This window comes from Suncus etruscus, chromosome 7 (assembly GCF_024139225.1).
Source record: "Suncus etruscus isolate mSunEtr1 chromosome 7, mSunEtr1.pri.cur, whole genome shotgun sequence".
In the NCBI taxonomy this organism is placed as follows: Eukaryota; Metazoa; Chordata; class Mammalia; order Eulipotyphla; family Soricidae; genus Suncus; species Suncus etruscus.
Window position 1 is genome coordinate 58,804,872 of NC_064854.1, and position 14,032 is coordinate 58,818,903.

At 43.8% G+C, this 14,032-nt stretch overlaps 1 protein-coding gene across 1 annotated transcript in view; it reads right to left on the reverse strand.

The window, feature by feature from the left end:
* Positions 1-7,262: 7,262 nt before the first annotated feature.
* The window catches only part of F5 (coagulation factor V), a 60,760-nt gene continuing 53,990 nt past the window's right edge, over positions 7,263-14,032 (reverse strand). Inside the window, exons 23-25 of the mRNA XM_049776386.1 lie at positions 12,861-13,012; positions 8,436-8,618; positions 7,263-7,663 (exon numbers count right to left, since the gene is read on the reverse strand). Coding sequence (XP_049632343.1) covers positions 7,517-7,663; positions 8,436-8,618; positions 12,861-13,012 — 482 coding nt within the window. The 3' untranslated portion in view covers positions 7,263-7,516. The remainder of the gene's footprint in view (positions 7,664-8,435; positions 8,619-12,860; positions 13,013-14,032) is intronic.

Consider the following 14,032-nt stretch of genomic DNA (forward strand, 5'->3'; position numbering starts at 1 on the left):
CCCACTCATTGTCCAAAATGTGAGCGAATGGCCCAAGATGTGGGGAATGTAGCCCCATCCTGCAGCTAGCCGGGGTCCCACTGTGCACTGTATTCCTCCCCTATTCTGCCAGCCCTGTCCTCTAAGCCAGCATGTACCACACACACTGTAAAAATATGCACCCCAGGAGAACCCATCCTGTCTCCTTAGACAACAAACTTCCCCCTCTCGAATTTGGCTTTGATTGTATTTTCTTGCTTCTTTCTTCCCTCCTCTACTCCCCAGCCTCCCACCTCCCACTTCAGGATCCTCATCCTACAGGTGAATCTTGGGGAGCCACTGATGGAATACACACCATGCCTGCACTTGGCCAGTTCAGTTTCAGGTCTTTCCCTCTGACATCTGATGTTTCAAAAACAAACTCCCAGGTGCCAGGTGCTGGGATCCCACCTGCTGCACGGAAGGGCTGGAAGGGAGGCAAAGCCAAATCCAAGGAAAGGTTTAAAAGGAATGGAATGGGTTTCATGGAAACAAACAGAACCAGTTGGACACCATCTGGCCCACGACATGCCACCCAGCCCTGTCCCAGTTTCATTAAGGAAACAAGGAATATGGCCTTACTCATCCCTGCCCATCTGGCAAGTCTATAGGCCTCATTGTGGAATGGGGAAATAAAGAGTTGAAAATGGCTTGGGGCAGGGGTCTCTAAGCCTCCCAGCCCGGCTCTAGTGTTCCTGCAAAGAGTACAGGATTCGGAGTAAGTCATTCTTGCCTGACTGGTGCTGGGGCCTTAGATGGCTGCACTGACTGCTGATTCAGCTGCGAGATGGGACCCAAGTGGTGGCAATGGTTTGACCTTGGGGAAAAACATGAGGTCAACATAAATGACCTTGCTACTGAGGGGAGGTGACATTTCATGCCGGCCCATGGGCTCTTTCTCTGGACAGGCCACAGTCTCCTCAGCCACATGGCAGATGAACTCCCTGTGGTGAAGGGAAGGAATAGGATGGGGTGGGGACACTCTGGGTTTAAGCCAGGACTTTTGAGGCTTAAGGCAAAAGGCTGACTCAGGTTTGATCTTACCACTGCACAGGGTTACAACACTGTAACCCCTGAACCCCACTAGGACTCAGCTCTGAGCACCACTGGGTGTGCCCCAAAACAAAGACAAACGAGCTTGCATGCTAGGGCTTGTCTTAGCTCTGCTAAGATGTGTCCTGTGGAGAAGTTCCCGGGGTGGGACTTTGGGATTCTGGAAAAGCACCCACAAAACAGTTCCTTGGAAGACAAGTCGGAGACATTTTGTGACTATGCTAAAGCACTGTATCTTGGCCAGAGAGGAGGAGGAGGAACTCAATGGTTAGTGTAGGGGCTCTGCATGTAGGGGGGCAGTGCCATGAGTTACCCCAAACACGGTGCCAGGAGGATCAGCCTCTGAGAAGAGTGGGAGTGTATCCCTTCAAAAAATAAACACGGCCGGGCGGTGGCGCTAAAGGTAAGGTGCCTGCCTTGCCTGCGCTAGCCTAGGACGGACCATGGTTCGATCCCCCGGTGTCCCATATGGTCCCCCAAGCCAGGAGCGACTTCTGAGCGCATAGCCAGGAGTAACCCCTGAGCGTCACCGGGTGTGGCCCAAAAACCAAAAAAATAAATAAATAAATAAATAAACAAACAGGGGCCGGAGTGGTGGTGCAGAGGTAAGGCGTTTGCCTTGCATGTGGTTAATGTAGGACGGACCTCGATTCGATCCCCCGGTGTTCCATATGGTCCCCAAAGCCAGGAGTAATCCCTGAGCGTCACCGGGTGTGGCCCAAAATCTAAAACAAACAAATAAACCAAGGATATACTTCACTGAAGGCCAGAGCTATTCTCTAAAGGTGCAAGGGCTATGAGAATTTATTCTGCATTGACTTTCTCTTTCTCACAATGTGTAGGGCTGTTTAGAGAATCAAATGCACAGTCTGGTTCTGTCAGAAACATTTGGTATCTGTCATGGCCACATCCAAAGGGTAGATTCCCCAGGCCAGAATGATAGCACTATGGTAAGGCATTTGCCTTCAAAGCAGCTAACTTGGGTTTGATTCCTGGCATCCCATATGTTCCCCAAGCCTGCCGGAGTAAATTCTGAGCATAGAGCCAGGAGTAGCCCCCGGGTGCCACTGGGTGTGGTTTAAAAACAAACAAACAAACCAAACACCACACAACAACAAAACCCTCAAAGGGCAGATTCCAAGTCAGCAGTGAGAGAGCCATCATGGATGACTCCTAAAGAGACGTGTGGTGGGGCCAGAGAGGTAGCATGGAGGTAAGGCGTTTGCCTTTCATGCAGAAGGTCATTGGTTCGAATCCCGGCGTCCCATATGGTCCCCCCCCGTGCCTGCCAGGAGCAATTTCTGAGCATGAAGCCAGGAGTAACCCCTGAGCACTGCCGGGTGTGACCCCCCCCCCCCCAAAAAAAAAAAAAAAAAAAAAGAGACGTGTGGTGTTGCTGACTCATGGGAGTCCCTGGTGGCCTTGGGAGTAAGTGACAGCTGGGCCTGTATCTCTAGGCTCTGATCTATCCTGCTGTGATCAGTCATGGTACAGGGACATACAGCTCCTCTCCTTCCCTCCTATTTTTTGTTGGGGCCACACCAGCAGTCCTCAGGGGTTACTTTTGACTTTGCTCAGAAATCACTCCTGGCAGGCTCAGGGGACCATATGGAATGCTAGGGATTGAATTTGGGCCGGCCTTGTGCAAGGCAAATGCCCTTGCCTCTATCCCTCTGGCCCCTGTAAGGCAAGGTTTTAATTGAATGCAAGTTCACACAGACTAAGGAAAATGAAATGTCATAAAAACAGTCATTTTTTTTCTGGAAAAAAAAAGAGAAAAATGAAAGAAGAAAGGAAAAAATGGAAATGGTATTGTTTATTAAGATTTCTTTTTTTTTTGTTTTGTTTTTGTTTTTGTTTTTGGACACCCGGCGATGCTCAGGGGTTACTCCTGGCTGTCTGCTCAGAAATAGCTCCTGGCAGGCACGGGGGACCGGGATTCGAACCAACCACCTTTGGTCCTGGATCGGCTGCTTGCAAGGCAATCACAGCTGTCCTATCTCTCCGGGCCCTGTTTACTAACATTTCTTAATGGTCCAAAGACTGAAGGAGATCAAAGGTCAGATTCAGAACCAAGAGGGATGCCAGTGGTATGAGTCAGCAGTAAAACATGAGCCATACACGTGGAGAACCTTGGGTTCAAACCCAGAACTGCTGGGGCCCCTCACCCCACATTCTGCAGCACAAGAGTGGACCTGTTGGCCCAGCTGAAGAAAGATAAGGAAGGAAATTCTGAGAGTCCAAGTAAGTATTTTATAACAAATCTACCATTGAATTCCACACCCATCAATGGCACACACCTGAGGACCCACATGAGATCCTCAGCAAAGTTTGTCAAGAGCATTTTCATCTGAGCAAACATGCCTTATAAAGCGGCAGCACAAATCATTTTAAAAGAACGTGAATGGTTGTTTATTGTGATTGTAGATGAAGTGGAGGGATGTCAGGGGCATGGGATGTGTGCTGTAGGAGAGGAGACTGGGAGGGTGGTTAAACATAAACCCGGGTTTATTTACAAATTTATAGCTCTGATAAACTGCACCCCCCCCCCAAGAACAAACAGCTCGTTTCTAAAGCTCCTGTCATATTTGTCTTTCAAAATCTAGGTTAGAGTCCACACATATTCAAGTTCTGGGAGAGACAATTTGTCCTGAGTCCACCATACCCCAAGGGGACATTACAGCCAACCCTGAATTATTAAGAAGTTACAAACTATTAAGAAGAAATGAAGATGGACCAAAGAGATAGCAAGCAGTAGGGCGTTTGCCTTGCACGAGCCTACCCGGAACGGACCCGGGTTTGATTCCTGGCATCCCATATGGTCTCCCGAGCCTGCCAGGTGTGATTTCTGAGACCAGAGCCAGGAGTAACCTATGAGTGCCACTGGATGTGGCCCCAAAACAAAAACAAAACAAAATAAAAAAAGAGGTGCCAGAGGGATAGCACAGTAGGGAGGGCATTTGCACCATTAGGAATGACCTCTGAAAGCAGAGCCAGGAGTAACCCTGAGCACTGCTGGGTGGCCCAAAACCAACCAAACAAAAACACTCCAAAAAACAAAACCACACCAAAAACAAAACAAAACAAAAACAAAAACAAATGAAGAGGCAGTTATTTATATCAGGCCTCAGGCTTCAGACCTGGAAACTGCACGTGTGAGACCCTGGACTCTACTCTCTCTCTCTCTCTCTCTCTCGCTCTCGCTCTCTCTCTCTCTCTCTCTCTCTCTCTCTCTCTCTCTCTCTCTCTCTCTCTCTCTGTCTCTCTCTGTCTCTCTCTTTCTCTCTTGTTTTTGTTTTTGGGCCACACCCAGCGGTGCTCAGGGGATACTCCTGGCTGTCTGCTCAGAAATAGCTCCTGGTAGGCACGGGGGATCATATGGGACACTGGGATTCGAATCAATCACCTTTGGTCCTGGATCGACTGCTTGCAAGGCAAATGCCGCTGTGCTATCTCTCTGGGCTCACATATGCACAATCTTAAAATCAAGAGAAGTGCTTTTATGGAACAACTCATTTTAAAGGGGGCATTATTACAATAGGTTTTTCTTCTGATATTTGCTACTACAAACCTTCCAGCAAAGCCCAAACCTGCCCCTAGCAAGAAGAATTTTAAGGGGTCACAGTTTATAGTGCTCCAAGGTTCCTCCTGGCTCTCTGCTTAAGAGTCCCCTCCTGGTGGTATCAAGGGGACCACATGTGGTGACTGGTTTTGAACTGGGGTCAGATGCATGCAAGTAAGCCCTTAACCCTAATAATCTCTCTGGTTCCTTAAATGTTAAGGGGTGTGTGTGTGTGTGTGTGTGTTTGTGGGGGTTGTGAAAGAGGTTAGGCCACACCCAACAGTACTCGGGGGCTACTCTTCGCTCTGTGCTCAGGGATTGGTCCTTCCTGGCAGTGCTGGGGATCAAATGAGTGGACTTTATTAAGAGAGGAACCTTTTCTACCCTGACCTCCAACCCTTTCATCTCATACTATCTTTCTGACTTCAGCCAATTCTTTTAAGACCTCTTTGGTGCCCTACAGAACTATAAAGATTTTTTTCTTTTCTTTTCTTTTTCCAGAACCATAAAGTTTTTAAACACTACAGTCTACCGTGGTGACCATATTCCTAGTTAAGCAGCTGAATTATTTGACTCTTCCTGCCCCAAGCCTTCTTCCTGGGCAGCAGAAAGATTTTCCTAGTAGATGTTTACTTCCTTCTCTTTAAACTTTGCAATGATTCTATTTAAACTCTGTTGGTGACTCACAGTCAAGCCAAGATCTTAGGATTCATAGCAGGTCTCTAGACTCAGGTTGTCAAAGCAATGGAACTGTTGAGGTGGTTTGTTTGTTTGTTTATTTTGTTTTTGAGCCACGCCTGGCAGTTCCCAGGGGTTGATCCTAGCTCTGCGCTCACAATCTGGCAGGCTCAGGGGACCATATGGGATGCCAGGGATCGAACCTGGTTGGCTGTGTGCAAGGCAAGCTACCCTACTTGCTGTACTATCTATCACTCAGGCCCCCTAGTTAAGTTTTATGGATATCTTTCAGGTCTGACATCAGAACACTGCTCTGCAGCCAGGCTCACCCCCTTCTGAGAAAAGCAGGAAGCTACAGTAGAAACTAGCTGTAAAGAGGAGAAAGTTGTCTCAGGTATGGTCCCCTGAATCTGCCAGGAATGGTTCAGGAGTAACCCCTGAGCACTGCTGGATGTGACCCCCCCAAAAACGAACAAATGGCAGATGGTTACACCACAGTATGAGTATACTTAATGCTGCTGAATCAACTCCATACTTTAAAATTGACCACTTCAACCATTATTTTGGTATCTATATCTTATCACACTTCTTTTTTTTTGGGGGGGGTGACCGAGGATCAAATCTAGTGTCTTTGACAGGCATAAGTTTTATACTGAGCCATGTCCAGTCCTCTTACTATAATGAAAACACAACTAATTTTTCAAAAAGGTGTTTGTTTGGGGTCCAGAGAGATAGTACAGTAGTTAAGGTGCTTGCCTCGTATGCTATCCACCTGAGTTCTATCCATGGCACCCCATATGGTCCTTTCAGCCCTACCAGGAGTGATATCTGAGTGCAAAAGAAGGAGTAAGCCTTGAGCACAGTAAGCTATGGCATAAAAATATTTTAAAGATGTTCATATGGGTCTGGAGTGATAACACAGTGGATAGAGCATTTGCTTTGCATGTGGCTAACCCAGGTTCGATCCCGGGCATTTCATATGGTCCCTGAGCCTGTCAGGAAGAATTTCTGAGAGTAGAGCTGGGTGTGACCCAAAAATAAACCAACAGAAAAGATGTTTATATAAATAAATTGCTTGAAAGTATTTAATAAAGCAATGAGTTAAACATGATTCATAATATCATATGCAAATTATAGATCATGTTTAAATTATTATTAGTTAATACTAGTGATTGATACCTGTCTCCTCCACTTTCTCCTCTGACAAGTATTATTCTAAACCCTTTAGCTAGAAATACTACTAGGAATCTAGAGAAATAGGACAGAGAAATTGCACATCATTGTCTCTTGTTTTATCCCCAGCACCAATAGGTTCCCTTGATCATTGCCAGGACTGATTCCTGATCACAGAGCCAGGATTAAGTCCTGAACATCATTGGGCGCTGTCCCCTCAAAAGTGTTCTTTGTTTTGTTTTCTGGGTCACTTCTGGCAGTGCTCAGGAGTTACTCCTGACTCTGTGCTCAGGAGTCACTCCTGGTAGGCTCGGGGGAATCATATGGGATGCTGGAGATCAAACCTAGATTAGCCGCATGAAAGGCAGATGCCCTACCAACTATTAGTCTGCCTTCCCATAAAAGGGCATTATATACACAAATACTTTCCTAGAATATAGCTCTTCTTTTGCTGTCAAGAAAACAAGAAAATAATCTTGTCTCCTGTGCACGTAAATCATGTTTTGTTTTTTTTTTCTTTCAAAATAAAACAAAGACATGGAAACTAGCAGGACACTCAATAGCATGAAGAGGTTTTTGTTTGTTTGTTTGTTTGCTTTTTTAATGGGGACCACGTGGGATGCCGGGAATCAAACCTAGGTCCGTCCTGGGTCATCTGCTTGCAAGGCCAACGCCCTACTGCTGTGCTATTTCTCCGGCCCCATAAAGAAAGTCTTATCTTCTATTATAGTGAGCCATATTTAAAAGGACAGTAATTAAACATTAGGACACCTGTATGTATAGTATCAGTATATAGCTTTAATCATTGCAGAAGGCAAGCCATTTTTTAGTAGGTTCTTGGTCTGTTTGATATATTCAATTTTACACAGATAGAAAAGTAAGACATTTGTTGTGTTTCTTAAGGCGCCAAGATGAAAGTTCTGCCTATGAAACTGTATTTTCTAATAGAAACTAGGGGAAAGAGTGGAAATGATTGGTACTGAAAAGAGCTATCAAAAGCCTTGCCACATCTACCTTCCTGAAGATTCTATCCTAGTAAATATCACAACCATAAACTTCCACTCGGAGCGCAATACTCTGGTTCCATGACTTGGGAATGATGCGGATGAATCTGGAGATGATGGGCGGGTTGAAAAAGTTCTTCATGTGGCCTTTGGTGTTACTGTTTCCTTCAAAAATCTGGAAGCAAAATTGGAGAAAAGAGTTCAGGATGCTGATGGGACATCAACCGCTTTAGACTTAAAACCAAATTCTTTGGTTCACACTGTGATACCCAAAGGACATGTCTGAGACCATCACAGAGCGAATTGTCACCAGTCCAACAGGAGTAAATGTCACTTCTGCAACCACCCCAACTGAATTTGGGAGGAAAAAGGAAGAAATGAGACATGGATTCCAGGCAGCAGCTGAAAAACATCTTTTTGCCCTGAGCACTGCAGTCTGGCAAAGGAGCTTAGCATTTCTGAGACTCTCCATTAGTCATTTTTTTTGTTATTGGGGGGAGAGGGTTGGGCCACCCCCAGTGGCACTTAGGGGTTAACATACATAACATAACATAACATAACATAACATAACATAACATAACATAACATAACATAACATAACAAACATAACATAACATCATAACATAGCTTATGTGCAAGAGAAAAACACCTTAAATCCTGTGTTATCTCTATAGCTACCACTGTGATAATTTAAAAGTTATATAAAAAACAAAACAAAACAAAACAAAAGATATATAAGGCAAGAGCCTGGAAAGTGCCAGAAAGCAGTTGCCACATGATAGATTAGTGGTAACTGACTGAAATTTCAGAGCCACTGGTATGAATGACAAAGTTCTGTGAGGCACAGGTAGACCAGGCAGAGTTGGGGTTTCCAAGTCCCAACAGAACCACTTCCCAACTCATAGCCCAGCTGTCCAGGGGTCCTTCTGGCCTGTCACACCCTGTACCTTGTCTACTATGGAGGATTTTTGCCGGTACGGTTTCCACTGCACCCCTTGGTCACTGTACTGTACGGTGTAGGTCTTCACATACATTTCCGAGGACAGTGACTTGCACCCTTGCGTGACAATGGCCGTGACCTTCTTGACTTTAAGCAAGTCAATCTGCAGCCACTGTTTGTGGTTGTTCGCCTGGGAAGACAGAAACATGGATGGCCTGAGCATGGCTTTATCCCTGCCTGGTGAAGGTGCTTGGAGCTCAAATAAAAAGATTTCTTTGGACTCATTCCTGGTTCTTTCTTCTCATACTTGTGTGCTGATATGGGCTTATCCCACACATGTTATAGGAGCCGTTTTTGGGGAGGGGGTGATGTGAAAGGATCTAATGGATATTGATATCTGTCCACAGCAATGCTCAAATGTTTGTCTCTGTGTGTGTCTGTATAGCTTCACATGCTGTGTGCATTCTCAAGCATGTCAATGAGCATCACTGTTTGGTTACTTTTGTCTCGCACTTAGGATAGTTGGAGGCATTTCAACATTCAATCAAGGAGCTATTAAAAACGCAGAGTACAGAGGGAGGGGGCTTGTTGGCATAAACACTTCATAGGCATTAAAAAAGATAAAGATACACTTTAGTCTACTCAGAAGCCCAGATGCATCTAAAACATGTTTTTAAATGTTCTTTTGTTTTTGTTTTTGGGCCATATCCGGCAGTACTAAGGGGTTACTCCAGACTCTGAGCTCAGAAATTACTCCTGGATTGCTTGAGGGACCATATGGGATGTCAGGGATTGAACCCAGGTCAGCAGTTTGCAAGGCAAATACTCTATCTGTTGTTATTGCTCTGGCCCCTAAATCATATTTTGAGCTCCTCCGATGGGATCTATTAAAGACTGAGCTTTCATTTTCTTCTTTCTCTTTCCAAAATGAGATGCTGACAGTGGTAGGACATTTATTTGCCTTGCACGGGATCAACACAGGACAGATCCCGGTTCGATTTCTGCCATTCCATATGGTCCCCAGAGTCTGCCATGAGTGATTTCTGAGCGCAGAGCCAGGAGTAAACTCTGAGGTTACGAGGTGTGGCCCCAAAAAACCAAACCAAACCAAAACCAAAATGAGGTGCTGAATTAAGTGACTTCAGAAAGATGGGGAGAGGAAGTCCTGGACCAGATTGTGGGGAGAATGGAGTTTCTTGAGTTTGCCACCAGGGGACGCTAAAGGCATTTCTTTACTTTCATGTTTAGACTTTAGGGATATTGATTCAACTCAGGTCACTGATCTACTTAGGACTAATTTTGGTAGCATTTTTTCTTTGCCTCTAATTAGCCAAACAAATAGCACAGTGCTCTCAAAAGCTATATACGACACTCGTCAGAAAGTGAAGAGAAGGGCCGGGAAGGTGGCGCTACAGGTTAGGTGTCTGCCTTGCAAGCGGATGGACCGCAGTTCGATCCCCCGGTGTCCCATATGGTCCTCCCAAGCCAGGGGTGATTTCTGAGCACATAGCCAGGAGTAACCCCTGAGCATCAAACGGGTGTGGCCCAAAAACCAAAAAAAAAAAAAAAAAAAAAGAAAGTGAAGAGAAATGTTAGATTGGGAAGAGCGAGAAGAGGATGTGGCAAATTAAAATCATGTATTTGGGTCTCTAATGTAAAATCATCTGAGTTGGCAAACTACAGCCTTTGTCAAATCTGGCCCTTTGCCCATTTTTGGTCAATAAAGTTTTATTAGAACACAGTCAGGCTCACTCCTTTTTTTTTTGTTTTGTTTTTTGTTTTTGGGTCACAACGGCAGTGCTCAGGAGTTACTCCTGGCTCTATGCTTAGAAATCGCTCCTGACAGGTTCAGGAGACCATATGGGATGCCATGCTGAGATTTGAACCACCGACCTTCTGCATGAAAGGCAAATGCATATTATCTCTCCAGCCCCAGCTATCTCTCTGGCCCCATCACTCCTTTTTTTATTTTGTTTTTGGGTCACATCTGGCAGCTCTCAGGGGTCACTCCTGGCTCTACACTCAGAAATCGCTCCTGGTGTCTGCCTTGCAAGCGCCAGCCAAGGAAGGACCACGGTTCGGTCCCCCCAAGCCAGGGGCAATTTCTGAGTGCTTAGTCGGGAGTAACCCCTGAGCATCAAACGGGTGTGGCCCAAAAAAACCAAAAAAGAAAGAAAGAAGAAAGAAGGAAAGAAAGAAAGAAAGAAAGAAAGAAAGAAAGAAAGAAAGAAAGAAAGAAAGAAAGAAAGAAAGAAAGAAAGAAAGAAAGAAAGAAAGAAAGAAAGAAAGAAAGAAAGGAAAGAAGGAAGGAAGGAAGAAAGAGAGAAAGAAAGAAAGAAAGAAAGAAAGAAAGAAAGAAAGAAAGAAAGAAAGAAAGAAAGAAAGAAAGAAAGAGAGAGAGAAAGAAGAAAGAAAGAAAGAAAGAAAGAAAGAAAGAAAGAAAGAAAGAAAGAAATAAAGAAATAAATAAAGGAAAGAAAGGAAAGAAGGAAGGAAGGAAGAAAGAAACAGAAAGAAAGAAAGAAAGAAAGAAAGAAAGAAAGAAAGAAAGAAAGAAAGAAAGAAAGAGAAAGGAAGGAAGGAAGGAAGGAAAGAAAGAAAGAAAGAAAGAAAGAAAGAAAGAAAGAAAGAAAGAAAGGAAAGAAAGGAAAGAAGGAAGGAAGGAAGGAAGAAAGAAAGAGAAAGAAAGAAAGAAAGAAAGAAAAGAAAGAAAGAAAGAAAGAAAGAAAGAAATAAAGAAAGAGAGAGGGGGAGGGAGGGAGGAAGGAAGGAAGGAAGGAAAGAAAGAAGAAAGAAAGAAAGAAAGAAAGAAAGAAGAAGGAAAGAAAGAAAGAAAGAAAGAAAGAAAGAAAGAAAGAAAGAAAGAAAGAAAAAAGAAAGACAGACAGAAAGAGAGAGAGAAAGAAGAAAGAAAGAAAGAAAGAAAGAAAGAAAGAAAGAAAGAAAGAAAGAAAGAAAGGAAAGAAAGGAAAGAAAGGAAGGAAGGAAGAAAGAAAGAGAAAGAAAGAAAGAAAGAAAGAAAGAAAGAAAGAAAGAAAGAAAGAAAGAGAAAGGAAGGAAGGAAGGAAGGAAGGAAAGGAAAGAAAGAAAGAAAGAAAGAAAGAAAGAAAGAAAGAAAGAAAGAAAGAAAGAAAGAAAGAAAGAAGAAAGAAAGAAAGAAAGGAAAGAAGAAAGGAAGGAAGAGAAGAAAGAAGAAGAGAAAGAAAGAAAGAGAAGAAAGAAAGAAAGAAGAAAGAAAAAAAAGAAAAAAGAAAGAAAGAAAGAAAGAAAGAAAGAAAGAAAGGAAAGAAAAGAAAGAAGGAAAAAGAAAGAAAAGAAGAGAAGAAAAGAAAGAAGAAAGAAAGAAAGAAAGAAAGAAAGAAAGAAAGAAGAAAGAGAAGAGAAAGGAAGGAAGGAAGGAAGGAAGAAGAAAGAAAGAAAGAAAAAGAAAAGAAAGAAAGAAAGAAAGAAAGAAAGAAAGAGAAAGAAAGAAAGAAAGAAAGAAGAAAGAAAAGAAAGAAAGAAAGAAAGAGAGAAAGAAAGAAAGAAAGAAAGAAAGAAAGAAGAAAGAAAGAAAGAAAAGAAAGGAAAGAAAGGAAAGAAGGAAGGAAGAAGGAAAGAAAGAAAGAGAAAGAAGAAAGAAAGAAAGAAGAAAGAAAAGAAAGAAAGAAGAAAGAAAGGAAGGAAGAAGGAAGAAGAAAGAAAGAGAGAAAGAGGAAGGAAGGAAGAAAGAAACAAAGAAAGAAACAGAAACAAAGAAAAAGAAGAAAGAAAGAAAGAAAGAAAGAAAGAAAGAAAGAAAGAAAGAAAGAAAGAAAGAAAGAAAGAAAGAAAGAAAGAAAGAAAGAAAGAAAGAAAGAAAGAGAAAGAAAGAAAGAAAGAAAGAAAGAGAAAGAAAGAAAGAAATTGCTCCTGGCAGGCTTAGAGGACCATGTGGGGATGCCGGATTTGAACCACCATCCTTCTGCACCCTATCTCCATGCTATCTCACCGGGCCCCAATCATACTCCTGTTTTTTTTTCACTCCTTTTTTTGGGGGGAAGGGTCACACCCGCAAGCCCTCAGGGGTTTACTCCTGGCTCTACACTCTCAGAAATCGCCTCTGGCAGGCACGGGGGACCATATGGAATGCTGGAATTTGAACCACCATCCTTCTGCCTGAAAGGCAAACGCCCTACCTCCTTGCTATCTCTTCTGACCCCTCACTCCTTTTTTTTTTTTTTTTTAAACCCATTGTCTACAACTGCTTTCTCCACCCTTACAAATAAAACAGTCAAACAGAGAATGTAATTAATTGCTCACAAAGCTTAAGGGATTTTATGTCTGCCTCATTTGCACATCCATAGTCTTAGAATCTTTATCTGCTGAGACATTATTTCCTCCCAGTTTCCTGGAGAAAATAGCTTTTTTTTTGGAAGGCAAAGAGAATGCCATTGCTTTTTTTTTTTTTTACCTGAGCTTGCCAGCCATTCACGCGGCCCTGAGCATTAAGACGGGCCAGGGAAGGCTTCCAGTAATCCCCCCACCAGGATTTTTTAAAGGAGGATGCTGTAATTTGCTGGTCTTTGATATTTCCACTCTCCATTCCCAGTGGTGTGGAACAGCCTGTGAAGAGAAAAGGAAGGCAATGAATTACCCACACTTCAATATTTCCTGCAGTGGGGATAAGAAATGGCATCACCACAAAAACAACCATTGACCATCAATCACTCTGAGGGCCATGAACATCCACAGGCTAGAGCCTCCTCCCACTTGGCTTCCCATAAGCTCGTGAAAGTTCCTCAGTGTTTCCGTGTTACAAGAGAAACAACAGGAGCATGCTAAGGAAAAACCTACTTTAAACTGATGCTGCTGGAAAGGGCAGAACCTACACTCAGGCTAATAGTTTGACACCAAATGACCCTTGTAGCTTCTCTGTTTTTTGCCCCCTCTGGGGCATCCACACCTCACACTCAGCACCATTTCCATATGCATCTCAGAATTGGTGCTTCTGTGAACCACTTGCAAAATGAAGTGGTTCCAGACAAGGGCTCTGTGCTACACCATGAATTGAGTCTGCTTTCCTCTGCCCCAAAAGAAGCTATGGAGCCCTTTAGTCAAGCCCCAGAAACCTCCAGCAGTGTCCAGAAAAGATCTCCCCTAGCCTTGGCCCCATTCCTGAGAGACCAGAAAGGTTGCACTGCACCAGCCAAGCTTTGGGTCTTGTTTTTTTCTTTTGAGTCACACCCAGTGGCACTTGAGGGGTTACTCCTGGCTTTATGCTCAGAAGTGACTCCTGGCAGGCTTGGGGGACCATACAAGCTTTGGGTCCTTTGCCCTGCCTGGTTCTTCCCTTTTCTTTCTCTATTGTGTTTTGGGTCCTGCACCCATGGGTGCTTGGGACTTATTCCTGGATTTGTGCCTAGGGAGCATTCAGGGGACCCTATGGGGTGTCAGGAATTAAACCTGTGTTGGCTGTGGACATGACAAATGCCCTCCCCACTGTGCTATTTCTCCAGCCTGAAATCTGACTTTGTCCTCAAAATGGTAAGGGAGATGGTGCCGAATTAAAGCTCTTTGATTTTGGGATAGTATTGGGATTCCATTCACATACCAAGTACTGTTCAGAGACATGATAGAATTTAT